At 34.7% G+C, this 15641-nt stretch overlaps 1 protein-coding gene across 3 annotated transcripts in view; it reads left to right on the top strand.

Moving 5' to 3' along the window:
- Eogt (EGF-domain O-GlcNAc transferase) overlaps nucleotides 1–15641 on the top strand; it is a 402968-nt gene that overhangs the window by 344004 nt on the left and 43323 nt on the right. For all 3 annotated transcript variants that reach the window (XM_090408171.1, XM_090408016.1, XM_090408097.1), the window contains 2 exons: nucleotides 2186–2277; nucleotides 13329–13431. In XM_090408171.1, the coding sequence (XP_090264297.1) occupies nucleotides 2186–2277; nucleotides 13329–13431 (195 nt within the window). The remainder of the gene's footprint in view (nucleotides 1–2185; nucleotides 2278–13328; nucleotides 13432–15641) is intronic.

Raw genomic sequence — 15641 nt, forward strand, 5'->3', positions numbered from 1 at the left:
ATGGCCGAAATATAGGAAGGCATTGATTCAAGGTTTTTAATTAATATTTTAGTATACATTGTCATTTCCTGAAAAATTTAAATTCAGGTATGTGTTAAATTTTGAAGTTTAGTACGTGTAATATCGACTTAGTAAAATTAATTATTGATTATTTTCAGATATTTTCATAACATTACCCCATTAATCACAATGTTAAATAATTCAGTTAGACAGAAAAAGAAAAGAAAAGTTATTTCTTAAGAAACTAAGATCCAAATTTTAGATCATTTAGCAGCTGGAGAAGGTTCAACATCCTTAGAGAAATATTATTTTGGATCGAACGAAACTACCATGAGAACGATTAAGAAAAATGAATAGGCCATTAGAAAATCTGTTCTTTATGGAACAAAATTATGTTGTTCTTTATGGAACAACATGCCAAGTCATCATTGTATACGAGAGACATTATAAAAGTGAAGATGGAATAGCCCTAGTGATGTCTATAGAAGATTGCTCACAAAAAGGAATACCTTTGTTAAATGTCATCAAACAGAAAGCATTACAATTATATAAACAGATTCAGGAAAAGAAGCCAACAACATCAAACAACAGTTTTGTTTTTTCTGCAAGCCCAGGTTGGCTTACAAAATTTCTCAAAAGATATGCATCTTTAAAGCAGCTAAGGATCGTGCGACTCTATTATTTTGCAGCAATGCTTCAAGAGATCATATATTAAAACCATTACTCATTAATCGATCCTTAAGACTGTGAGTAATGAAAGGTGTGGATATAACACATTACCAATGCACTGGAAGGCAAACAAAAAAAGGTTGGGCTACAAAAGAAATTTTTAATGATAGTTCCATCAATGTTTTGTTCCAGAAGTTAAATGCTATTTGATGGAAAAAATCTGGACTTTAAAGTTTTATTGATTATAGGCAATGTGCCTGGCCATCCTGTTTTAGAACACCCAAATGTGAATTTCATTTTCTGCGACCTAATACAACCACTAGACCAGGGTGTCATTGCTACCTTCAAAACTTACTACATAAGAACATTCCAATACATTTTGGATAAACTAGATAAGGATAATTTACTGACAGTTATTGATGTGTGGAAGAAATTTTCTATTTTGGATTGCATCAAACTTGCTAAGTTGGTATTATCAGAATTGAAACCATCAACTTTAAATGCGTACTGGAAAGCTACTTGGCCAGAATGTGTGAATAATAAAAACCCTGTACCTTTACATACAACTGAATATCCCAATATCATTGGATTAGCACATGCAGTTGGCAGAGAAGGATTTGATGATTTTTCTTCTGCAAATATTGAAGAATTGTTGGTTGACAAGGCTGTCAACCAACAATTCTTCAATATTTGTCAGTGATGTCGAAATAATAGAAGCTGTCCTTGAGATCTAAATGAAAAAGATGATGATGAAGAGATTCCACTCATTGCAGGATTAATTAAAGAAGGACTTTAAATGGTTAGCAAATTGTAAAGTCATTTTCTTACACATGATCCAAATACTAAATGATCCGAACAGTTTAAACATTAACTGAAGTCATGTATGGTGCAACATGAAGAATTACACAAAGATCTAGTCAAAACAGGATCTCAACAATTAATTATGGAGTTCGTGGTTAAAAAAAAAAAAAAGCCTTCAGAATTATTGCAAATTAGTGCTAATTTGGTTCCTTTTACTGAAGAAAATATTTCGGCATTGCAATATGAACAGGATGGCAAAAGTGTTTCAAGTGATGGAAGTGATTTTATTCCATTCTCACACAAAATAATGCAGGTGCTGTCAGAAAGTAATGGCAAATAAAATTTAGCTAATTGAGTGGGTGTATTTGGGCCTTTGCGAATTTCTGTTTTATTAGTGACACTATTTTCTTTAAGAAAGATACATATGTATATATTTTAAATAAGTATTTAAAATAAAATAAAATAAATTCCATTAAAATTAAATTGAGTTTTATTCAAAGATTTTCATATGTTTTGTTTGAAAATAACTTATTGTTCGTATTGAATTTTCACATCTGGAACCATTCTTCTATTTTTTTTTTTACACGTTTTTTTCTGGGACCAATCTACTGTGTAAATGGAGAATTGGATGTATACTGTAAAATAGAATGTTGGCTGGTTGTTTAATAGCTGTTGTGTAGATCGAAGTAAGACTTTGTTTATTACTATTTTTCAGATAAGTCACAATACAGATATTTTAATAGGAGTACATGGTGCAGGATTGACCCATATGCTGTTTATGCCAGACTGGGGTGCAGTTTTTGAAGTGTAAGTATTATTGCTGATCTAGTAAGTTTATCTCTTTGACATAGCGTAATAGAAGTTACCCCCCTCCCAAAAAAAAAAAAAAAAAAAAAAAAAAGTTAGTCCCATAAATACAAATGAAAAGAGTTAGGCAATCTCTTTTTATTTTACTCTCTTTTGTTTCAGGATATATAAAATCATGAGGTTCTTTGTCATGTTACTTTGTTCATATAGAACATCAAATAGTTTTTTATATCTACCAAAAGAAATAACATATCATTGTGAGAAATGCATTAGTAGCATCAGTGCTCCCATGTTTCAATCTATTTGCTGTATTCTCTGACTATATTCCAACTTTTCCTCCTTTGTTGTTGGTATCATCATCATTTTCTGGTATATACCTTTAAGTTATATTCCAGATATTATGTCAGACCAGCACAATATTTCATGCACAGCTTCCTATCAGGATCTTTCTTACAAGTTTGTCTTTTATTTATCAGCTCTGATTTCATTAGTAATGCCTCTGTAGCCCAATCAGCTTTAACTTTGTTTGGAAACACCTGAGTTTGAATTGGTCTCAAATGCAGAAAACCTTAATCAATACTTTTCTAAAGTCAAATAAAAAAAAAGTCATCCCAAAAGCAAATCAGCCAGAAGAACATGAATACATACACAATAGACAGCCACTGTATATGCTATGCAGATTCAATTAACTATCCTTTTCAAAGCAAATTAGCTTTTAAACAAGCCAAGTCGCTTGGTCATGACAAGCCATTGAGCCCAACATGCATGGGGAAAGACGATTTATTTCTTGTTATTATTATTTATACAGGTAGTATCCAACACTAAATACGAGGCTAATCTTCTTGAATAGCAGCAATATAAAGTAGAGTGATGTGGGAAAATATCAGAATGAGAACTGGACAAAGAAACTTATCTGGGCTTATGGTCCCATATAAGGTTATACTAAGGTAGAAGTGGAGGAATTTTTTGAAGCTTTAGAGAAAGCAATTGACACAATGAAAAATGAAAAGTTGGTCCTTGTTGGGGATCTAAATAGCAGAGTAGGAAATGATTGTCAGACATACAAAAATATTTTGGGAAAATTTGAAGAAAAATGAACAAAGCTAATAATAATGGCAAATACTTGTTGGATTTCTGCTCAGGACATAGACTGGTTATTATTAACACAATGTTCCAACATAAAAATGTGCACAAATTCACATTGAATAAGAAAAGTATCATTGACTATGTTATTGTTGATGTGGATGTTTTCTCCCTGGTGCAGGATGCTAGGAAAAGCAGAAGGGATTGTAGAGGATTTGAAATTGGAAGTGATCATCATTTAGTCTTAAGCAGAATAAAATTGAATTTCAAATTGAAAAGAAGAACACATAAGAAAGTTTTAAAGCAAATAAAAGTTGAGCAGCTCTCAGATATGAACTATAGACTAAAATACACAAACATTATTCAAGAAAAAAATGAAAGAGTTTGAGAACAGGAACCAGACATTGGAGATTCAGTGGCAAGCCCTGAAGAAAACATTGATTGATTCAGTCATTGAGGCATGTGGTGAGGTTATCTGCAAGGATAGAAAAATCAGAACTCCATGGTGGACACAGGAAGTTAAAGTGGCAGTGAAGGAAAAGAAGAAAGCATATCAAAAGGTGCTATTATTTATGACATTCACCTAGTATGCAAAGAAGAAATATAGCATGAGACTATTTGTCCCTACCTGGCACGAAATGTTTTATCACACCATTTTAAATTAACTCTTCCAATATATTCCTTGAATGCTAATATTGTGATTTTTGCATTCTCCAAATGTGTTTCATGACTCTCATCTTTGATAAAATGTTTTTTTTTTTTTTTTTTTTTTTTGCCTGTCAGAGCTATACATTAAACTTGGTTTGAACACTTTGTTTAAGTGGTAGCTTGGTTATTTAGCTCATTGTTTTTTATTTTTTCCATTAAAAATAAGTCAGTGTCTTCCTCCACTGCTAGCACCCACCATACCAGCTTTTCTTGTGATTATTATTTATTCCCTATATTTAATTTTCTATCTTCACTTAAAAAACAACCTTAAATAGCTAAAAAATGTAACCTGTTCGTACTGAAAATGTTTAGAAAATTTACTACCTAAAATATCAATTATAAGACAAAATCTTTTTGCTTGATTTTTATACCAAATATGTTATGGCAGTTACTCTACTTAGAAGGATCCTTTTATATTATTTTGAAGAATATGGTTTTGAATGATGTCATGAAAACTGAAGATAAAGATATTCTAGTTATCTGGAATATTTTCTCTGAAAGATTGTTAAAAACAAGCAGCATCATGTTAGAAAATACTCAATGGGAATGCAATCAGGAATAGATATCCATAATTTAAGTACAAAAATGCAACAAAAACTTGAAAGGCAGCTGGAGTAGATGAAATTCAACCAGAATGTGCAAATATGGAGGTATAAAAGTTTTATAGTGGCTACACTGCATCATTCAGAAAGCCTGGTCAGAGGGTCGAGTTCCAGAATAAACCCATTTAAAAATAAAAAAGGAAATAAAGCTGAATGTGAGAATTGCAGAGGAATTTTTCTACTGAATATTCCTGGTAAGATTTATGGAGATAAATCTTACTTACTTACTTATTCTTGAGAAACGATTAAAAAAATTGTGGTGGAGAAGCTTGGTGAAGAACAATCTGGGTTTAGGCCAAATAGAGGTTGTCAGGATCAGATTTTCACTTTAATACAAATAGTTCAGAAATCATGGGATTATAACAAGGATATGTATTTACGTTTTGTAGGTCTGGAAAGGCATATGATGAGGTGCCAAGAGGAAAGTATTCAAAATGCTACAGTTATATGGTGTAAATGGCATTATAACAAGCAATACATGGTTTCTATTAAGCTGTAAGTCAGCAGTTAAAATTGAAGGAGGAGGAAGATGGTTTAATGTTAAATCAGGTGTGCAACAAGTATACACATTATCTCCACTGTTATTCGTTATCTATATGGATCACATTATGAAGGAAAATGGTGTTAAATCTGATGTCAAAATTGGCAATGTCAATCTTAGTTCTCTGATTTATGCAGATCATGTCGTACGTCTAAATAAATCCAGGACAAGTTGGTAGGATTCCCTGACTAAATTGAATAACTATTGTAATAAATTTGGTATGGAAATCAGCAATAAAAAGACAAAGAAAACCAAAAGAGAGAAATTAGTCAAAACTAACTGTATACAAGACAGTATTCAAACCAATTTTAACTTATGGATCTGAGAGCTGGGCTAGAAATAAAACTCTTGATCAAAGACTAGAGACCGCAGATATGAGAGCTCTGAAAAAGATTAGTGGAGTGAACCGATGGCATGAATAGCAGTATTGTATTAAAAATGAGAATATTAGGAAAGAACTGTTCCTCCCAATACTTCTCTATGGAAAGTTGAAGAGAAAAAAATTATCAACTACTGAAATGGGTTGGCTGAGAAGATTACTTGGAGTATCTCTGATGGATAGACTAAGAAACGAAGACATAAGAAAATGACGAAAACAAGAAAAAATAGTAATAGACAAAATTCAAGAAAGAAGACTGTGATGGTTTGGCCATGTGATCAGAATGGGAACAGAAGATTACCAACTAAAGCCCTATGTACAACGAAGGAAGGTAAAAAAAAACCAAAGGGCAACCCAGAATTAGATGGATAGACAAAATAAAAGAGGACCAGAAAGCCAAATCACAACAAGTGACACCAAACTGGACAGAATTGTTTGGACTCTCCAAGGATAGACAGAAATGAGAGTTCATTCAACCTCTTCATCCACATAGATGATGGAAGAGAGAAGGAGGAGGAAAGAATTTGACATTGTTAGCATTCAGGAATGTGTTTGCAGAGCTAATCTCAGATGATATGGTCATTTAAACAGAATGGGCGAGGAAAGATTATTAAAAATAGTGTTATTTTCCAGGTTAGCAGTAAAGAGACCCGGAGGAAGTTCAAGCTGTAGGTGGATTGATACAGTAAAAAGTGCCTCCTTTGAAGAGAGAAATATAAATTAATCAAAAGATTAATTTAATAGGAAAATTGTTGATCAGAAGTTAGTAATAGCATAACTTTTCGTGTAGTACTATTATAGTATCCTGTCCCTGAGGATACATATCAGGAATTTGATTATGATAATGATGATGAACTTTCCTCTTGTCACTTAATCATTACATTTCCCAGATGTAATTTATAGAATATAAATAACAGTGATGATTGCAAAAAATCTTGCCCTCCCTGATTTAACATCTTCCTATATATATCCTCCAGCTGTAACTACTGATTTGTGACTTAAGTATAAAATCACTCTGCTGTTTATACCAGTAGATTGCTTCATCATCAGCAAATTACTGATATGTACCCTCAGGGGGTGCACAGGAAAAATTTACACCATTACTAACTTCCTATCTACAATTATATTTCTATCTGCTAAGGCACTTTTTACTGTATCAGTCTACTTGGTCTTCTCTGGGTCTGTTTCTTGCCAACCTGGCAAAGAACACTTGTTTCACTAATCTTTCCTCTCCTGTTCTGTTTAAGTGACCATACTACCTGAGATTAACTCTGCTAACACATTCCTCATCATCATCATCATCATCAAATTCCTGCCATGTACCCTCAAGGGGTGTACCAAGGGCTAACACATTCCTGGATGCTAACAATATCAAGTTATTTCTTAATATCCTCGTTTTAATATGATATTGCCATTGATGCCATCTGTTCATGCCCCTAATCTTTCTCAGGACTCTCATATCTGTGGTATCTAGTCTTTGTCTTGTTGTTGCTGACCTTCATACCATATCTATTACAACAGTTATTCAATTTAGTCAGGGAATCTTTCAGACTTGTACGTACCCAAGAAATGGAAGGAAGGTAAGATAGTGCCATTGCAATTGCATACGGGCGATAACAGACTGAAATGTCTAATTATAGGCCAGTTTGTGTGTCATCAGTAGTTGTTAAAATCTTGGAAAAATTAGTGAGGGACTACATACAGCGTTGGCAGGTGTGGGTAATGTTATCTGTGAGAATCAACATAGATTTGTTAAGGGATGCTCTTGCTTTAGTAATATGATTGCCTTTTATAATAAAGTGACAAGAGCAGTTGATGAGGGAAAGGCATATACTGGCATTTTTTTTTTTTTTTTTTTGCAAAAACATTTGACAGGGTGCTACATGATAAGCTGATATTTAAGTTGAAGTATATGGGTTTAAATGTCGGTGTAGGATCTGTATTGTTCAACCTTTATATCAATGACATTGACAATGGATTGCAAGGAGATATTCAGTTGTTTGTGGATGATGTGAAGCTGGGAAGGGTTATCAGTAATAGTGCAGATGTGGCAGCCCTGCAAGAGGATTTGAATAAACTAGACAGGCAAATGATTTGGGGGGTGTTGGCTTAATGCAGCAAAATGTAAAATCTTGAAGTTTGGGATCCATCGATATGAGGATGCATACTTGATTGGAAGAAGTAGGGGAGACAAGAGATCTGGGGGTGATGATTGATAGAAAACTTAAATTCAGGGAGCATATGGCAAAGGTGGCGAAGGTAACCATTGTATAAGACCCTGATCTGACCACACTTAGATTATTGTTCTCAAATTTGGTTCCCAGGATTTGAAAGGGATAAATTAACTGTGGAAAGGGTACAGAAGCAGATAACAAAGATGGTTTCAGGAACTGTACAATGTCAGTTACTAGGGTCGACTGAGGGGATGTGAACTGCAGAGTTTGGTGGATAGAAGCAGGAGAGGATATGATCAAGACTTTTAAATTGTTGAGAGGCAGTTACAGGGTAGACATTAAGGAGTTCTTTCACTTGGTGGAACGGTGGGAAGGTGCGATGACAAGGGGCCATCCCTGAAAGTTACAAAAGGAAGCTGTGAGGAGTGGTTTCTTTGCATAGAGGGTGGTCGAACAGTGGAATGCATTGCCTGAAAGAGAGAGAGGTTTGAGCAAGAATGGTCAAGGAGTGGTTTGATAGACTTTGTGTTTCCAAAGAAGGACCACCCATGATGAGTCTCTTGACTACGTGGAGGCCTGAATAATAATAATAACAATAATAAAACTTTCTTACATGTTCTTCTTTGCAGTATGAAATTCAATTTTATTCTGCTCAAGACTAAATGGTGATCAATTTCAAATCTCTGTACACTCTAGTGTCCTGCACCAGTGGGAAAACATCACTATCAACAATAACATAATGAGACTTTTCTTATTCCTTGCCTCTTCTCTCCATCTAAATTTGTGCATATTTTTATGTTGGAACATTGTGTTAGTAATAATGAGTCCATGTCCTGGGCAGAAATTCAATAGGTATTTTCCATTATTATTAGCTGTGCTCTTTTCTACAAATTTTACCAAAATATTTTTGTGTGTCTTACAATCATTTCCTATTCTGCTATATAGATTCCCAACATGGGCCAACTTTTCCTTTTTCATTGTGTCAGTTGCTTTCTCTAATGCCTCAAAAAATTCCTCCACTTCTACCGTAAGTAGAACCTTCTGTGGGACAATAGGCACAGATAAGTATCATTGTTTAATTCCCCATTCTGATATTTGCCCACATCACTCTACTTGATATTGCTTGTCATTCAAGAAGATTAGCCTCATATTTTGTGTTCAATACTTTAGCTGCACCTTCTTCTCCCTGATTGTCATTGCCTGAATATAACATTTGTATTTATTGCTCAGTAAATCTCACCAGATTTTGTGTGTTTTTTGTTTCCATTACTTCTATTATGTCAATCTGCTACCTATCCAATTCCTCAGCTAGTTCCTTTTCTTTGCCATTCAAGCTTTTTATGTTGATAGCACTGATCTTGAACTCTGGTGACAAGTTGGGGTGTGTTTTAGGATTTGTTCCAGTAGCTGACTTTTCACTGTTTGCCTTGGTTCCCTGGCGAAAACAATGGTGGTCTTGTTTAACCAGTGATGCCCCAGCCAGCATGAAATTCTGTCATGTTGTGACATTTTGTATTTTGGTTTAAGCTCATAAGAATAAAATTTGGTCGGCTAAATCCCAAAGTGCCAGCCCATCCTTATTCGTTCAGTATGCAAGTAGATACCTAACAGGGTGCACCATGAGAGGGTGAGGATTGGACATTAGGTTAGAAGCTCTGGTCGGTTCTCCACATTCCTTTAAATTCTATGTGGAGATCTGCTCTCAATTATACAGCTTTCTTATCATCATCTACATATCTACATCTGAAAAGAAATCTACATTTCAGTAAATTTCTTTTCATCATTTATTCCCATGGTAGCTATTAGCCACCATATGTTTTTTGTGAAAACAGCAGACTTATATGGAGATCCATAATCCTATAACCTCTCAAATATTTTGACCCCTAATGAGCTGGTGACAAAATATATAGCCCTTCATGCTCCTCCTTCTGTGGAGAGTATGTAGAATGGGCTGTAGTTGTTATGCGTATATCTTCAGTGATTTTCTAAAGAAAGAAGGGGACATTCAGACATTGTGTAACCAGGACAATGCCTTCCTTCAGTATAACCTTGACTTCCTCGGGGTGTCTGCATAATGGTATAATAATTATTGTTATTATCTAAATAACAATATATTTAGCTATAATATATATATATATTTTATAAACAACTATATATTTATAAATGGGGTGCTTAAGGGTCAAAGCTGTATAACTGAGAGGAGACCTCCACATAGCCTTTAAAGGAATGCAGAGAACTGACCATAGCTTCTGACCTAATGTCCAATCCTCACCTTCTCGTGGTGCACCCTGTTGGGTATCTACTTGGATACTGAACGAACGAGGATGGGCTGGCAATTTGGGATTTAGCCCACCAAATTGTATTCTTATTGGTTAAACCAAAATAAAAAAAATGATGGTACAACATGACAACTGTTGAAGATTAATCAACAACTGAGAAAGATTAGAGGCGTGAACAGATGGCATCAATGGCAATATCATATTAAAAACGAGGATATTAGGAAAGAACTTGACATTGTCAACATCCAGGAATGCGTTAGCAGAGCTAATCTCAGGTGATATGGTCACTTAAACAGAATGGGCGAAGAAAGATTAGCAAAACAAATGTTCTCTGCCAGGTTGGCAGCAAAACGACCCAGAGGAAGACCAAGATATAGGTGGATTGATACGGTACAAAGTGCCTTAGACGATAGAAATATAAGATCTGATAATTGGAGTCTTGACAAGTAACAGACTGATTTGGAGGAAAATTGCAGATAGGAAGTCAGTAATGATATAATTTTTTCATGTAGTACTATCATATCCTGTACACCCCTTGTGGGTACATAGCAGGAATTTGATGATGATGATATTTATAAAACTATATATTTAGTTATAATATATATATTATAACTAAATCAGTTATCATACATTCTCTTAAATTCATTCACACTAGATGTGCTCACTGCTTTATGAGAGAAAAATCTAGATCTTACTCCTATCTTAACAGCAAACAAACTTAACTTCCATGGATGGCCCAGTGTTCTCTCCCCACCTTCTATATAACAAAAGCTTCATCAGACAAAATCCTATAACCTCGATTCAGAAGTTTATAGACCTCTGTTATATCATTTTTTTTTCTCCTATTAACTAGAGTCTGTAGTTCACATACTGTCAGTCTGTCTTCATAATCTGCATTCCATAAGCCAGATATAATATTTGTAACTTTTTATTGCACCCTTTTGGCAGCATCTTTATCTACTTGAAACCCAGGAAACAAAATCTATGCACAATAGTTAATTAAATGAGTAGATAAAACTGTACAGGTGCATTCTTATCATGGCCTTGTAAAGAGGCAAAATGACTTCCTTACATGTCAAGGTTTGTTTCAACATCACACTTATTCTCTGACTTGTATTTCCAGTTTTTGTGACTTTTGAACTTCAAATTCCTATCCACTATAATGCCAAGATCCCTTACCTCATAAATTTCTTGTAGCATATCCCTGATAATATATATGCTGTTAGAAATCTCACCATTCCAAAGTACCTAACTTTACACTTACTAACATTGAACCGATAGTCATTATCATTTGTTCAAATTTCCAACCTATACAAATTATTCTGTAAGTGCTGGATATCAGTGTCATTAATGTATAGATTGTACAACAGTAGTCCTAGGTCTGATCCATGGGACACCACAGTTACCTTAAATCAGGCAGATTCATGCTGTTTATCACTTTTTGATGCTTGTCATCTTCCTCTTATCCCAGTCAAGAGTTTATATTCTAAACCCATATTCTCGAATTTATGCAACACTCTTTCATGTGGTATCCTATCAGATACCATAGCAAAATCCAACAATATCATAGTATATTCATTCCTTTTATCCAACTTTTAACATTGTTATAAAATATGAGCAAATTGCTAAATTTGTCCTGCATTTAGTAAAAATGCAGGACAAATTTAAATAATCTTCCAGCATTGTGAATTGTCGCCATAAACCAGGCTCTGGTGATCTTGGCAAATATTTACACCTGCAAATGCCACCTTAATCCTTGGTTAGTATGTGGCTTCATTTCCCGAGTGTTTTGCTATGTCAGCAGAGTACGAGCTTCCCATCCACATACTCTACGACCCAGAACTACCTAGATTCAAAGATAGAGCAGTAAATATGATCTCATAATGTAACTGCTGGAGAGTTCACAGGAATAAACCTTATAATAATGGAACAGCTTCCTAATCAGCAAATTTGTTGTATTACCCCCCCCCCCCACACACACACATGAAAAAGAGAGGCTCTAAGGCACAGCAAATAAATTCTGTTTCTCTGGGTCAAAAGTCGAGTAATCTGTTGATATTCTCTTGAAGAGTTCAAGGTAGTAGTCTCCTTGAGGAATACTTCGTGAGAGAAGGCTGTTCCACAGGACTGAGGTAGATAGAATAAAAGATGGTTAGGAGTTTTGAGTTTAGGAAGTCAGGGGTTCAACAGTTAGGCAGCTTGCTTGTGCTCATGTTGGTTTAACAGAAATGGTGAGTAAATTGGATGCTGCTACAGAAGCAGCATCCATGTATCTGTAGAAGAGACAAAATACAGAAGCCGACCACGTATGAAAAAGTGTCAGAAGAGAGTTTGGATGAGAGGGGTCATCAATCAACTAAACCACTTTCTTCTGAATTGCATTTTTAGAGAAGTTTTACAGGACTTCTAAAATGTGAAAAGCAGTATTCTAAGGTTAGGCAGATTTGAGATTTGTACAGAGTAAGTATAGTAACATCTTGAGTAAAAGCAGGTACCATTTTTTTTTTTATATATATATATACATATATATAAGCTGGAGATACTACGGAAGTGATGTGATTATGCCAAAAAGGCTAGGGATAAGAGTCAGTCTGAAAAGAGATGTTTAGTCTTGATATCTCTGGTTGGAGAACTAAGGTGTTCTTGCAAGAAAACACACAAAACTTAGTTGACTTGATGACCCTAATAAAGGAGAATGTGAGGAGATCAGTCAGTACTTTGGACCCTTATTGTGGGTCCAAAGTACTAACTATAAATGTCCAAAGTATAAATGATCTTGAAGAATAAGATATTTGAGCACTACAAGGTTTGTCATATGAGTAGGTTAAATGGCCAGTAGTAGGAAAGAGCCAAAGCTTTTGGCTACTTTTATATGGAAATATGACTTCTGTATTACTTCAACCTTGGTATCACTGCTGGATTTGGCTCCCACTGACTGGACCTCAATAAAGATTGAAATCCGTCTGGGTAGCGGCCCATCCCATAATGCATAGCATTATACATGTCTGCAAGAATAAGCCAGTAGATGTGAAGTCATTAGCATCTATATGCAAGTAGCCCACTCTTGAAGTGACTTCACACACAAACTTTGTTGGCTTGGATAAAGGATGAAACCAATAATATAATTTCTTGACATCTTTAATTTATGCAAGCATAAATGTCTACAAATTTAGTGTAAAATGCAAATATATGTATGTAAAATGTTAATAAATATAATAGAATTATGTAAAAATTATTATGTGATTTTTAAAAATTCCTTAAATTCCTAATGATATATTTTTAAAGATACAACTGTGAAGATGAAAACTGCTATGCAGACTTAGCGAGATTAAGAGGACTTTATTACACTACCTGGGAAAAGAAAGATAAATTACATCCAGAAGATGAGGTGAATGTGAATTATTATCTCATCCCTTTAAGTTATATAAAAATGCAGATGGCGTTTATGTTTATTTACTATCTAAATTTTATGTAGAATACTGTCCGACCACAGATTCGAGACCCTAGTCTGGAAACTTGCCAAGAAGAGTCAATTCATGTTGAAGGGGAAAAGGAAATGAGCTGATGTACGAATTGGTCACCAACACGCAAAATCACATGCTTTATATGTAAAATTTTCCAACTGTTATATGAGAAAAATAGTTATCACTTTAAAAACTACAATGTTCATAAAAGAAAAGTTAATTTTCTGATGTGTAATAATAAACAACTCATCCCACAATACGGATTGATTACCCTATTATCAGAATGGATTCTCCTTCTTCTGGCATGTGCATAAGTGTCGAAGGGTCTCGTAATTGTGCATTTCTTATTTTAGAATATTTGCATTCCTCTGTATTTTATGTATTAGACTATTATTCTATAAAGAGCAAATTGTTGAATTCCTGATATGCCATATATCATTGTTGCAGATATAACTACACATATAGTAAATTTATGTATCGAATTCCATTGGCTAATTGATTTTTCAGTTTTTCAAATGCTTCACAAAGTCCAATCACATGTCTCTGTCATGGAGAGTAATTTGAAGCTGAGATTGCCTGCAGGGGTAATGTCCAGCAGGACTGTAGATACAAAAACTGCTACAGTAGTTGTGAAGTGCACAAGCACAACAGCACAATTATAATAATAATTTTGCTGTTGTGCAATTCTATTTCATTAGCCAAAAACACCACTGCTTTGCTGATTGGAGGTCTGAAGTAGTCGTTGTCATGTTTGATCACCAGAACAAGGTTTATGTGGGTGACATCCTCATGAGTATAATTGAACACACTGTAGGAACTTGAACCTTTGCCTATTTAAGGGTAAACAACAGTAAAATAGTGCTGCAGGGCAGCTGCTACACAGTACATGATATTAGACTCACTGGTAACATATAAGGTTTCCCAACCAGCTAGCAAATAACCCTGCTAGGTCATGTCTGGATGAGTTTCTGTAGGGAAAGCTGTTAAGACTGCATGCTTTATACTGCAAACTGGATACTCTCTTTGTGTGTGTGGGGGGGGGGGGGGGGGGGATGAGCCTATGGGTCCTTTATCATCATGTCCCTGTTCTTTAACACCTACCTTTTTAACCAAGAAAACGAATGCCTGCCTTAATAATAATTATAAAATGAGAGAGAGAGAAATTAAAAATGAAAAACAAAAATCCAAGCAAAAAAATAAATAAAATCAACAAAAAGCCAATTTAAAAAAATAAAAATATGAGTCATATCTATTGGTCATATCAGATGGGATGAACTATGTGATTTTCTATTTTCTATTCTTCACTGACATTCATGGGCTCAACATCGCTTTTAATATGCCATCACCACTTACAGACATCTAAACCTGATCTGCTATCTTAACTGAACCTTTACTTTCAACTTCTACTATCTCAACTCCTCGCTCTGCAGAATTCCTTCTATTATGGGATAAAACCTGTGCATTTGTAAAGCCTAACATTCCATTCCAGAAGATGACAAACCTTGAATTCCCTCTTCAGTCTGCTGTTACTTTGATTCAGTTGCTCTATTTAACTCTCCATTTTCAATAACCAATATATATCCAAGAGGCTTGATCAGCTACAGTTCAAATATCCAAACACCAAGGGCATTATTCTTGCAGACTTCAGTATTCACATCTCAGAATGGTTTCTCTTCTCTGATTGCACCATTTAAGCTGGTAAAGATGCTGGGATATTCATTGTCAGTAACAATCTTTTACAGATTGTCCACCTGTCTTCCAGAATAAATGATAATCCACTCTTCTTCCCAACTGCTTTGATTCTTCTTAATCAGTTCTGATGATAAACTATACATATCAGCTTTCTTCTTAATAATTTAGCACAACCTTATCCAAGTTGCCTTTCACATTTACTCTGTCTTTTCTATCCTTTGGAAATAATAGTACCAAATGGGATGAACTATGTGATTTTCTATTTTTTTCCCTCTTTTCCTTGGGTTGACTTGTAAGGAGAGAAAAATTAGAATATGAGAGAGGAGACTGGATCTGCAATCAAAAGAGTTTTTTTTTTTTTTTTTGTGTGGCAAGTAGAAGGAGAAATTATTATGGATGGATCATCTTGCTGGGTTGAGGGGGAATCAGATGACCAAAGCAG

The sequence above is a fragment of the Typopeltis vanoorti genome, chromosome 1, assembly GCF_054136105.1.
Source record: "Typopeltis vanoorti isolate ZY-2024b chromosome 1, IOZ_Tvanoo_1.0, whole genome shotgun sequence".
Lineage (NCBI taxonomy): Eukaryota > Metazoa > Arthropoda > Arachnida > Uropygi > Thelyphonidae > Typopeltis > Typopeltis vanoorti.